The sequence below is a fragment of the Ictidomys tridecemlineatus genome, chromosome 12 (genome assembly GCF_052094955.1).
Source record: "Ictidomys tridecemlineatus isolate mIctTri1 chromosome 12, mIctTri1.hap1, whole genome shotgun sequence".
Lineage (NCBI taxonomy): Eukaryota > Metazoa > Chordata > Mammalia > Rodentia > Sciuridae > Ictidomys > Ictidomys tridecemlineatus.
The window spans coordinates 62,571,346-62,584,672 of record NC_135488.1 but is presented as its reverse complement, the minus strand read 5'-3'; the positions used below and the strand labels follow the sequence as shown (position 1 = coordinate 62,584,672).

The 13,327-nt window shown below is 44.2% G+C and overlaps 1 protein-coding gene across 3 annotated transcripts in view; it reads right to left on the bottom strand.

The window, feature by feature from the left end:
- Positions 1-3,267: 3,267 nt before the first annotated feature.
- Positions 3,268-13,327, bottom strand: part of Exoc6b (exocyst complex component 6B) — a 569,814-nt gene continuing 559,754 nt past the window's right edge. For all 3 annotated transcript variants that reach the window (XM_078029030.1, XM_078029033.1, XM_005322151.4), the window contains 2 exons: positions 10,828-10,940; positions 3,268-6,495 (listed from right to left, as the gene is read on the bottom strand). In XM_078029030.1, coding sequence (XP_077885156.1) covers positions 6,369-6,495; positions 10,828-10,940 — 240 coding nt within the window. In that variant the 3' untranslated portion in view covers positions 3,268-6,368. The remainder of the gene's footprint in view (positions 6,496-10,827; positions 10,941-13,327) is intronic.

Genomic DNA, 13,327 nt, shown 5'->3' with positions numbered 1-13,327 from the left:
CATCCACCTGCTGCCCTTGGATAGGCACTGTCCTCACCCCCTTTCCTCTTTGGTCTTTTGATATTATTTATCCTATGCCCATTTTTGTGTCTGCATCTCCTGTGTCAGGTCCCATTTCACCCCCTACTTACTTTGCTCCCAACAGTGCCACTTGAAAACTCTTTCTTCCCCACAACTTTGGAAACAAAGCTGTGGGGAAGAAACTAAAGCTCTGCCTTCCACCAGCTAGTGGCTTTTCTAATGGCCAGTTCTGAGCTACCTGTTCATTCCCCACCAGGTAGCTCAGAACTGGCCATTAGAAAAGCCACTAGCTGGTGCAGTCTGCCCCAGGAAGTGGTTTCCCTATAGGCTTCTCTGGAGAAGGGGCTCACTGGGGAAGGCAGAGCCTTAGTCCATCAGCTTTAAAAATAAGCACCCCATGGAATAGAAAGAAAGAAAAAGCCATCCACCCAGCTTAACCTGAGCCTTGTAACAGAGAGGGGAGTGTGTGTGGGGAGAACAAGAGGGAGATCCAATTAATTACCCTTAGAAGCAAAGGTAAAAGTTGAAGATTACGAGACCCATTTACAGGAGGGAATAGACCCATCATTGAGCCCAGAGAATGGGAGGATTGTTTAGGGCCAGAAAAGCGTCTCAATGTTCAGATTCCATTCCTTTTCTGGAGCTCTGGATAGAGGAAGGTCACAGCTTGGGCTTGGAAGGTACATTTAACAGTGGGTTCAGACTGGGAGGGGGACTGTTGTTTTGGGTCCAATTCTGGGCCCACAGCCCGCCCCCTCCCTGAGGGAATGGGAGCCTCAATCCTTTCTGGAAGCTAATGTGGGCTGGCAAAGGAAGGGGTGCCCCCTGTGAGAGAGGCCCATCCATTACCATCACAACAGCTGATGTCACAGACCCCACAGAGCAGCCAGGGCCCCAAATGCAGGGTAACCCTAACCCCAGCAGCGATTGAAACAGATAGAGGGGAGCTCTCCCACACAATGCCCAGCCCTCCTCCTCCTCCTCCTCACACTTCCTCAAGAGCTTTTGTCTTCTGGTCCCTTGGGATTGGAGGCTCTCTCATTCCCCACAAATGCTGCCCATTAAATTCAAAATGAGGCCTCTGGGGAAAGGGTCTGGCACTCTCTTCCTCCCTCCTCTTATCTCCCAGGAACTATTCCCACCCTCATCTGCCTGGTGAGCAGGGAACAAGCCCAGCTGTGAGAAAGGGATAAGCTGGTGACCTCTTGCTTCACATCCTTCCCCTCAGAACACCTCACAAGGGCTGCTGGTCTCTCTGGATAGGGACTTGGACCAGAAGTTGTAACGGTCAGTGCTCAGAGGCTTGGAGAATGTTCTGGGCTAAGTCAGGTTCTCCTGGTCTGAGAGTCCAGGCCTATGTACTGGACCCTCTTGCTTGTCATCTCAACCAGCTAAAGCCTCTGTATTCTCAGGAATGCAGAGTCCCTGGCCCCTCAGTACCTGGTGGGACCTGGGGTTCTGGTGGGCCTCCTGGACAAGGTGGACGGTAGAGCAGCAGGTCTTGGAAACTTGCCAGAGCCACAGAGGTCAGGGAGAGCAGGCAACTGCTCAGAGCTTCTGGCTTTCCCTCACACGGAGACTGACATTTCCAAATGGATTTGGTTGTTATTCACAGTATTGTAGGCACAAATCTTAGATATTCATGAAAGCCATTAACATTCTTTCCAGAAACATTCGGTAGATGAAGGCTACTTGTGCAGACATGTGTAACACACACAGGATTTTTGGACCTCTGAGTTGTCCAGAAGAAGATATACGTTGTGGCACTAAAGTGAAAGCCAAGAAGGTTCCAGATGGTGTTGAGAGGCAGATTCTACTTGAAGGACTAGCTTTACTAAGCCAGAAAGTTAGTGATCTGATTTGAAAAGACTGTCCCCATTCCCGGTATAGGTGCTTGAGGGGTATTGTTACCACAACCCTGTGCTGAGTTTGGGGAAAGGAAGCCAAGAGGCAGAGCATCTCTGGACATGATTGTCCAGTGCTCAGCCATGAAGTATGTTGTGAAATTGGACAGAGGGAAGAAGGGGCCATAAGCAGTACGTGTGCTGTGGTTCAGGACTGGCTAAGCAACTTGCCCTCCCATGGTTCACTTCCATTTCACAACATCCCTGTAAATTAGGGACTATCGTTTTGCTTTTGCTGATGAAGATTATAAGATTTAGGGACTTAGCTAATTACTTGTTCAAGGTCACTCAGCTAGTAAGTGGCACTGCAGGAGATGGAAGCACACTTTTCTCAGGTATCTAAGTCCTACTGCAGTAGTCAGGCTTGTTACAGAGGACATTCTTCCCAGCCTCTATGCATGGCTTCCATGACATCCTGAGTGCTGCCATATTGATATTTCTGGTCTTACTCTCCATGGTTCCAGATGTACCTACAGGTTTTCTACTATCCTCCCAGTACACACCAGGCTCATGCCAGCTTTGCACACTAACATGGTCTGTGCCTCATAATTCCCATAGCTTAACAGAGTTTGAATTAAGTTAAATTCTTTCAAGGCCAAATTAAATAGCATCCTGCTTTCTGTAGGCTATTTCCCTTAATCAGACCCCTTCCCCCCCACACACACTTTTTACTCAGTCTAGGATACCTGTTTCTCCCTGCTGAACTCTCAAATAGGCTCACCTGTTACCTCCCGGGGCTGGCTTTGCTCTGGATAGTTCTACATCTTTTTTTTTTTTTTTTGTACTGGGGATTGAACCCAGTGGTGCCTAAACCACTGATCCCCGACCCTTTTTTAATGTTTTATTTAAAGACAGTGTCTTGCTAAGTTGTTTAAAGCCTCACTAAGTTGCTGAGGCTGGCTTTGAACTTGTGATCCTCTGCCTCAGTCTCCCAAGCTGGGATTACAGGAGTATGCCATTGTGCCTGGCTACATTGTTCTATCTTGACTGGAAGTCCTTCCATGCAGGGTAGGGGTTCAAAATGCACTGGCCCCATGTTGCCTAGCCCAGGACTCCACGTAAATAAGGCATTTCAAATGTTATTAGTCTTGATGATGACAATGATGATGCCAGTGTCAGTTGTATAAATGCGAAAACTTAACCCAATAGTTAGGGATGTTTCCCAGGCCACGATACAGCTCCCTGCCTTGTGTGGCAGGAAGGCTTTCTCCTCCCCGCCAGGTTCTGTCTGCTCTACTCCTCAGTCTAGTGGAGGCACCGTCTGCCATCCAGTGTCTGTCATGAACAACAGCTACACTGTGCAAAAGGGATGGAAGAACAAAAAACCCATGAGACAACACCATGGCTTTTGAAACAGGTATGTAGGATATCTTGTTTAATAGCAGTTAAAAGAGGAAAATGTACAAGAGGAGTAAACATGCTCTTTCCATAGAGGAGCTTTCCCCTAACCATGCGGCCCATCTGCATCAGTAGCTTTACTAGTAAGTTTTAGAGGAAAAAAGTTCCCTTTAGAGTTAAAAATGGACTTCACAAAAATTTCCCCATAAATGTGTAACTATTTGTGCAAAAAAAAAAAAAGGCCATTTCCAACACATTAGTGAAAAGTAATTGCAACTGCAAGCAAAAGGAAGGAAGGAAGGAAGGAAGGAAGGAAGGAAGGAAGGAAGGAAGGAAGGAAGGAAGGGGGGGAGAGAGAGAGAGAGAGGAAAGAGGCGACTAAAGCAGTCAGGAGAGGAATCCTGGGAAAAGTGGGGCTCGGGTAGGGGAGATTTCTGAAGCTAGCCCCAGGGACTGTGCTTGGATGCCTGAGAAGGAAGATCATGGCCAATGCCAATCCTTCCCTGGGTCTAGCACTTGCTGAGCAAGCTCTTGTCAAGTTTGCAGAGGAGTTAGGATGACTTTAAGGCTGGGGGGACTTTTAGGCTTGGTATGCAACAAAATCACTAAAGAACATTCCCTGTTGCCAACTCTGCTGGTGCCAGTTTCCAAGTCCTGTTTCTCCCTAACCCTAGCAGCTTCACCCAGTCTGCTCAGAGATTTTCCTATGAATGTTAAAACTAAGTCAGCTGCCTAGATTACTATGGAAACCTAGGTTCCAAACCAGACTCTCTTCAGGAACATGAATCTGGTTTCCCTAGGAACTTGGCCAAAGACTCATAGTGACCAGAAGGCAGAGGGCTTCCAGCGACTCATGTCCCCCCATCCTCTTATTGAGGCCTTCCAGGGCACTTCTACACGTGTAGGCATTTGAGGCCAGATTGGAGAGGCTGAGGGGCATGGATACACATGCTTGGCACACACTCCAGCCTCTTAAGGGTTGGCTCAGCTGTAGGCCCAATGACACAAAATTTCTACTTCACTAGTAAAAAAGCTTTTGACATTGCTGATCTCTGTTTTTACATTCCCTGGCCCACCAAGAGTATATCTCCACATACAGCCCAGAAGTAGCATGTTGTTTTTTGTTTTGTTAGGAAAGAATAAAGGCAGACTTAGACAGAGTGAAGAGGAGGTACACCAAAGAGTCCATCCGAATGAGTCTTGAACTTGGATAAGCTTTTTCTTTAGCAGAACTTCTTGGTTGAAGGTGCATATTGGCCCCTGTTCCTCTACCCTATTCTCCTTTTCCTCTATAGCGCAGTTCTTCCAGCCATGACGACTCCCTATAAAGATACATTCTGTAACATACTTGAGATTCTCTCCATTCCATTCAAAGTCTGAGCAGTAAAAGCCGAAGAGATCTTGCTGAAAACAGTACCTGTGAAGGAGGGTATTTTGGATTCTTCTCAAGCATTGGATTAGTGTGATTATTTCTCACCTTTAAAAAAAAAAAGTCCAGAACTTGGAGATGTCATCATAAGTTTCATTTCCACAGGTCCTTGCCTTTCCTTGGCTTTTTAAGTTTGGGTTGGCATGCATTCCCGACCCTCCTCCTAAAACCTTGGGCCAAATGTCGGGCCCTCAGAATGAGTCTCAGCAGACTTCTGCAGAACCTTTTGTAGCCTGGTCTCAGGCTTTGAGGAGGGCTGTACATCAGTGTGCATATTCTCTTTCACATGATTTTTGAGGTGTAATAGGTATGATGAGGGTAGGGGTAGGGAATGTAAAAGGAAGTACTGCTCTCCCCTGAAACAATTTGGTAACTGACAAAGGTAGTGGAAGATTCTATTTGATGAATCTTTTCTCCCACTTATTCAATTGGCAATTGGAAATGCCTGTGTGACTGATTTTTATTACTTGGTGATGCACAATCATACTCTTACCACTGTCATTAAGCATCATCCTGACGTGTCTTAAAGTGTAAGTTCCTCTGACTGACCTCAGAGTAAAGCCTTTGTTCTGAGTCTCAGGAATCTATTTAGGACAACAGACATAGCCTCTAAGCTAAGCTAGTCCAGGCTCCAGAGTTTGGGGGATAGGAATATAGGCAATCTTTTTTCAGAAGAGGCCAAAAGATGGCTTTGGGATCTCAGAAGAGGATGGAAGTCTTGGCTTGGTCAAGAAGAGACTCTATAAGGATATATCTTAGTAATAGACCACAGTTGAGCCAGTGGCAACAAACCACTAGCCATAGTTGGCCCTGACTACTTCATGATGGCAGTGGCTCCATCTCTAGAGGCATCTAGTCCAGCTGTGGGTGTTACCACAGTGCAGAGCTGGTGATATTTCCTTTAAAGATGGTGACCAGAAAGTTGTTTGTAAAACATAAATAAGCAATACCAAGCAAGTCTCAGGTTTTATCTAAGAGTAAAGTAAAAACTATTTTCAGTTATCAGGGCCTACTTAGCTCTAGCCTACCCCAGAAAAATAAGCAGTCAAAGCCTTGGGTCAGAGCTAGGCTAAAGAAACTGCCATCCTTGGGGTATTGGAGTGAAGCTGTCATCTTACCACATGCCATGCTTGATTACCAGCTAATGGAAGTCAGCAGATTGAGGAGATGAACATCTAGAACCATGTGCTGTTCTTTAGTGTGTTAAGTAGTAATGTTTGACAGGCCTTTGCCTTGTGCCAACAAGGATCAGCCTCACCTAGGTGGTGAATGGGGCACCCGAGAATGAATAGGATATGCTTTACTATCCTTCTGCTTACTCACCTTACCTCCCGGGGCCAAGCACTTACTCTGAGTGGTTCCTGGGCCACAGACCTAAGCTCTAGAGCCATGTATGAGTGGCAGTTCACCTCGTTGGGATTGGTGATGCCACCTCTCCAGGATAACACAGATACTGTAGTAATAACCTCCCCTGAGTCTCCGCCTAGCAACATCTCATGTACTTGCTTATTCTTGTGCCTCTTTTACTATAGGGAAAGGTTATGTGAATACTGTACAGGGGTTAATAAAAAAATACATATGCTCTCTTTGAAGAATGCGCAAATGCAGGGCCCGCCGGGGCTGGATCAAGACTGTGTGGCTGCAGCAAACAGCCTGTGTGGGCCAAGGTGAGGTCTTCACGAGTGGTGGCTGCTGATGAGGCCTCGCAGCTGCTTGGCCACAGTGTCAATCAATTTCTGCTTATCTCGTTCATTTTTCCGAAACTGTGCAAACATGTTGTTCTTGCGGCTAGTATCCTTCATCCTACACAGAGAAGAAAAGAGGGCAAAGTGATTGAGGAGATATTGGAAGAGCTTCTAGGAGATGGGATTCTATGACACATCTTAACCCTTATCCAGAGTGGGAGAATCCAGAATATTTCCATCATCAGGCTTGAACTTACCTATGTCTGGGAAGCTGTCCATCTGGCACCTAAAGCTCTCCCAACCTCACCTAGTTGGAACTTTGTTAAGAGCCAGCTTTGGAGGCGCCAACCTACTTTTTTCACATTTCATTTACTTTTTTATTTTTTTTTATTACCATAGTTATTAATACATCTCAATTGTAAAAATTAATAAGTTTCACTTTGGCATTTCATACACACATATCAGGCTTTGATGATATCCCCCTTTTTCTACCCTCCTCTTCTATCCTGATCCCCTTTCTAGACCCTAATATTCAGAGGGGCCAATCTTCTTATCCCTCACACCTAACCCACCAATTCATTGCCTTCTCTCCCCAGGTGTGAACCTCTTTCAGGAGTCTGAGACATGCTACAACTCTGCTGATCAGCAGGCTCTTATCAAATGTCTAGGGTCCATTCATTACCTCATGAGTAGGCTATGACCTTAGAGATGTATATGGAAGATTAAAAAAAAAGACCTTTGAAAACTAGCAATTTCGAGAGACGATGAATAACTGAAAATCACTGTGTATATCCAAATCTCACTCTATCTGGTTACATCTCCCATTCCTAATGAAACTAAGGGCTTAGTCTATCTTTTCTATTTCTCAGGGTAAGGGCTGAGAGGCAGTAAGGTGGCTACAAGGGTAAGGTGCTGAGGAAAATAAGAACCAAAGGCAAGACTACCATCTTCTCACCTGATAAACCAGAGCTTTAAGCAAGAGAAGTCCCTGAGTTCTCAATGGCTCTCTATATCCTCAGATCACCGAGCTTATCACTGTTAAAGCTCCACACGTGATATATTCCTAGAGCACAAGTAATGAGCAGCTGTGGCCAATGATTCTGTCTAATGGAGAGCCCTAACTGGGAAGTATGGGTAAAGAAAGTCAAGACTAGACTGAGATTTTCACAGAACCTCAAAGTCTGACCATGCCACTGTGACAGAATCTAGAACCTGCTATTCCCTAGAGAGGGCCTACAACCCCTGGCATGTATTGGTGATGGTTAACTCTGGTCCCAGCCTCTATACACCAGAACCCCCACGGCTCACAGCTAGCTCTTGAGTTAGAGAATTAAAAAGAGTATGTGGATAATTTCTCCCTGATGGCCCCCACCACCATCCTCCAGGAGCTGAGCCAGTTCTCTGATTTCACTGTTCCCTGGGCTGCATGGGGTCAGGCTTGAAGAGAGAAGGAAGGAAACCTAGCATTGGGGTGTAAATTATGCACTGGGTATACTTGTGAGGGGCCTTTGGCCAATCCTGGGCCTTTTCTACTGTGGGCTGCCTGTTGCAGAAGGGCAGATTAGAGGTCAACATGTCAAATGGGCAGAGATCTCACAAGGGCACTTATATCTGGCATATGTGACATACATCAGATATATGAAATGTGTGTGTGTGTGTGTGTATTCATTCCATTCCATAAGGGTCTTATATGTGGCAAGAGAGAACCATGGTTTTATGACTCTGGCTGACAGTAGCAGCCAAAACTGATTGAGACTCTTCTCCCTTGTCTAAGCTCAAAGTAACTCCTTCAGGCTGGAATTACTCATCAAACAAACTGGGAACCACCACCCAAATGTGGGGGCCTGTGCTTGGAGGGGAGTAAGAAGGAGAAGCCTTGCTTGAAAAGAAAGCAAAAGGGTTCTCATGGCTCTGAGGATTTCTGGATCTGGTCCCTTACACACTAGGTGCAGTTATGTTTCTGGAACTGGCCTGAGTTTAGATTCTGCCAGAGAAGAACCCCTTTCCTATGCTGGATATGCTATAAATATAAACAATAATACCCCAAACAAACAAACAAAAATGAAAACCACTTTCTATATTCATAGGACATTTAGTTCAGCCTCTATGTGATCATGAACTTCCTGGCTCCTGAGGCAGAGCAAGCAGCCACATAGAGGTTTCGGCTATATGCAAGAGAAAATGAAGAGGGAAGTTTCTGACCCCTGGGGCTAGGATTTCTTGGCCATTAAAGTTGGAATAAGGACTAAAGATAACCCGAGTGTCCTGAGGGCTGATGGTAGCAGGCTGGTGTGTACCCAGGAATGTTCCAAAACAAAAGCGATCCTCCCACCTCCTCTCCCATTTGGCAAGCCCAGGATCCTGTTCTACTTTAGCTATGAACATCTCTCAATGACACAGAGGCCTCTTATTTTTCCTGAATGTCTTCAGCAGGTATTTGGGTGTTCCTATGTCTCACCTTGTTAAGAAGGGCCAGACTGGAAAGGAGAGATTGCTAAGCTTGATGGTACAGCTGGCTATGGGCAGGCAGGGGTGGGGCAGGTAAAGGGGAGGCTGGAAGATGTGGATTTTGGTAATCTTTGGTAATCTTCTATGAGGCTGGAAGATGTGGATTTTGGTAATCTTGATGGCCTTTGCCTGTTGTGTTTGGAAGGAAGTTTTGAAATCCTGCTGATTGCTAGGGCTAAGCACATAGCTTCATTACTGTCATGGCCTCCAGACTGGCAAAGAAGGGTATTTTAGCCTACTGTTAATCCATGAGAAGTAGATGAGCCAGTACTTTCTGGTTCTAGAGATTCTCAGAAATAGAGGAGTAAAGGATTCCCAAGAGAAGTAACTGACTGAAGGGAATCTCAGAGTCTCTCTGGACACATAATGGATATGACAATGTCAGAACAAACTCAAAGGTCAAAATCTTTCCCCATTTTATCTAGGCAGAGAGGACTCTGGGATTAGGCCTCTTCTGTAATAAAGACTCCTCTATGGGAGACATAGGTTTCAGATCTTCAAGCCATGGGCTTGAAGAGGTAGGGGAGACTGCAGGAACTCTCCTCTGCCAGGGCTGAATTTCAGGCCCTGCACTAGCAAAAATTGAATGTGCCAGGGAGCTGAGTGGGAATAATCCTTTAGCTGGTACTGATGGGGAAAAATCTCTGCCACCACTCCCAGCCCCAAAGGAATTAGTAAGCCAAGGGTCACTTAAGGATCAAGGACAGAGGAGGCATCCAGCCAGTTGGCACCAGGCTGGTTTAGTAGATTAGTATGTCAGGGTGGGGACAACTCACAGGGTAGGGATTTTAGTGTAGTCATTAGTGTCAATGAGGAAACCAGAAGGACTTGCCTCAAAGTGATGTAAAAGGCCCAAGTGAATAATATACTTACTCTCTAGATATCCTAGGGAGGAAGGTCATTGGGAGAGAGAACCATGGGAAACAAAGTTAAAATGGAAACATCAGTCCCTGACATGGTGTCAGTCTCTTGGCTCCAAAAACATAGCTGTGCATCCTGCTCTTGCTTACCTTCTATCTTCCGCTTCTCACCCTCTCCATAACAACATAGTGAGATACACCTTCACTTCGCCAGCCTAAGACTCTACTCTGACTCCCTAGATTCTAGCCCTTGCTTTGCTAGGACTGGAGTCATGCTAGGCTAGCCAGATATGGAGACTTTTCACACTGCTTAGATGCAAGGCACTCTTCTGACTAGTCATTCCAGTTTCAAGAGAAAGCTGCCCTTGTACATGGTTGTTGGTCTTTGGCTTGTCAGCTGTCAACTAGGTTAGCAAAAAACAGAGCCAGGCTGCAATGCATAGAAGAGCCCAGTTTCTGGGTGACACACTGTTAGCCCTGAGATATTTTGAAGTTGGCTAACCCAATTCCAAAGGTGGTACCTATGCTTCAGGGAGACTACAGCTCTATGGAAGAGCAACCTGTGCTAGCTAGTAACTGCCTAATAGAAGAATTAGGCACCTTCTTGGACACAGATTTCTTGGGACAGTCAGCATAATAAAGCTTCATCTGGCAGGAGGCAGGATTTGGGGTCAGAGAAAGGAGTCAATAATTCCCAGGGCTTCTCTGCTAGGTACCATATAAGCCACTTGTTCTGTGGGGCTGCTCCATCCATATCATACCCAGACTGGGATCAGCCTCACTTCTCTCACCAGGCTGGTCAGAGGCCCTTCTTAACTCTAGTTCATGATACTTTGCCTCATTAGTCTATAAGGTAATGTCAGAGTCTGATTCTGACCTGTACTTGGCCTAGCTTATTAGAGTTCAACAATTAAGAGGCTACTAGTCTGACAAATACAATGATTGAGACAGTTGATAGCATCTACAGTAATGTCAAGAATAGGGATGTATTTTAAGGTACTGGCAATAGGAAAATTATCTTCTATACCAACCCCTACCCCAGTACCCCATCCCCAGCATAAACCACTGGGCTGGATACTTACTTCTCAAGCAGGGTCAGAGCTGTTACTGGATTTACCCGGAGGTATTTACAGTTGGGCTGACCATAGTCAGCAAGGTATGTTGACCAATCCCACTGAATGAAGAGATCCAAAAGCTGTAAAATATTCAAATACATATAGCAGCGATTAATCAAACAGACAAATCAAGATCCCAGAAATCCCAACATACTTTGCTACAAGTTAACAGATCTGAAAAATAAAAATAAAATTTTACTGAGAGAATGAATGGTTCAGACCATAGTACAACTAAGAAAATAAATGAGTTAACATAAGAAGACAGTAATCTTGGGGCCTGGGGTTCTGGCTCAGTGGTAGAGCACTTGCCTAGCACGTGTGAAGCCCTGGGTTCGATCCTCAGCACCACATAAAAATAAATAAATAAATATTAATGAAGGTATTGTGTCCAACTACAACTAAAAGATAAATATTTTTAAAAAAGAAGAGAGTAATCTCTTCCATGAGTAATCTCTTCCATGAGCACGGTAACAGGGCTAAGACCACAGCGGTTAGCTCTCAGAGGCAGGCCTGTGAAGAAACTAACAATGGACTAGCACAACATACCACATTCACAATAATCACTCATGTATTAATTTACTAAACACTTATCAAATGACTTCCACATCCCAAACACCAATCTAGGAGCTCAGCATTCAACAATGAACAAATAAAGGTGAATGTAGTTCACTGCCAAAGTATAATTTTCAATATCAGCTAATTTAATATTGATACTATTCATATTATAATTTTGTAAACTGACTCAATATCCTTTACAGCCTTTTTGTTGTTGCTGTTTTCTTGCATGATATGTTTTAATATCAGGTATTACATTTGGTTAGTTGTCAAATCTCTCCTTTTTTGCAATACGGGGACTGAACTCAGGGGCAATCTACCATGGAGCTATACCCACAGCCATTTTCAGTTTATTTTGAGACAGAGTTTCACTAAGGATGGCCTTGAACTTGTGATCCTTCTGCCTCAGCCTCCTGAATAGCCAGATTTTTAGGCATAAGCTACTGTAACACATGGAGAGTTGTCATGTCTCTGTAGTCTCCTTTAATCTGGAATATTTCCACAGCCCTTCTTTTTCTTATAAGATATAGACATTTTTAAAGAATAGAGTCTCCTTCACCCCCATTTTCTCCCTCAGTCTGGTTTTTGTTTGATTCAAGACATGCATTCCTGACCAGAATATTACATAAGTGGATATCACATCTGGAGACATACAATGTTCATTTGTTCCACACTGATATTAATTTTGATCACCTGATCAAGATGATGTCTGATTTCTTCACTATCAAGTTATCATGCTTTCCTGTGTAAATAGTAAGCAATCAAGGAGACTACTGAAGACCATGCAAATACATTGCTCCATATGAAAATTTCCCTGTATATTTAACATATGATGAGGATTCCTTTCTGATTCAGTCTTTTCCGTGTTGGCATCAAACTTATCAACTTATGTTGGTATGGACTCATGGTTTCCCCTTTTTCCCCCTAGTGGCTTAAATTCACTATTATGCCTATTGTTTTCACACTCAAATTGTTTCAGATTAGGCAAATGGGAATTCCTTCAAGCTGGGGCATGTGTTTCTCTGAATGTCCCCATGATTTTTTTTTGAGCATAGACAGGTATAAAAAGAACTTGCAGGCTTATCTTGCATCTATGCTGCCCCAGCTCTGCAACCAGTCATTTCTCTGAGAAGATTCTTCTGGAAGGAATATTACTGGAGATCAAGATTTGGGTGCCAGGTATTGTCATTGCTTCTGGAGTGTTTGTTCACTGCTATTGGGGGTCAATCTGTGGGGAGCTAAGCCCTTTCAGCAAACAGAGTTAGGAATAACATATGTGTAAATACACACACACACAGACACACACACACTCATTTTAGAAGTGTGTGTGAAGCCAATACCTGCAGTTCTAACTCATTCTCATAGGGTTCTATTTGTCTTCCCCTGTGAGAGCCCTGGGATTCAACATTATCATCTCATTTACTCAAACTTATAATACATCTAAAATGGTTTCACGTTTGCACACACCACTAAAAAATAAAACAAAAACAATGCTACTACAAAACAATCTCAAGATTTGTTCATAATTTTCCTTTCCAAATGAAGACTAGGTGTCTATCATCAAATACCATGTTTATAAATCTGCTTGGATTAATTTCCTTCTGACCACTGTTCAGTGTAGTTATGGTATTCATCAAAATACAATTGTGCTCCTTTTTTTTCCTTTTTTTTATTGGTTGTTCAAAACCTTACAAAGCTCTTGACATATCATATTTCAAACATTAGTTTCAAGTGAGTTATGAACTCCCATTTTTACCCCAAATACAGATTGCAGAATCACATCGGTTACACCTTCACAGTTTTACATAATGCCATACTAGTGACTGTTGTATTCTGCTACCTTTCCTATCCTCTACTATTCCCCTCCCCCCCATCTTCTCTTTCTATCCCATCTACTGTAATTCATTTCTCT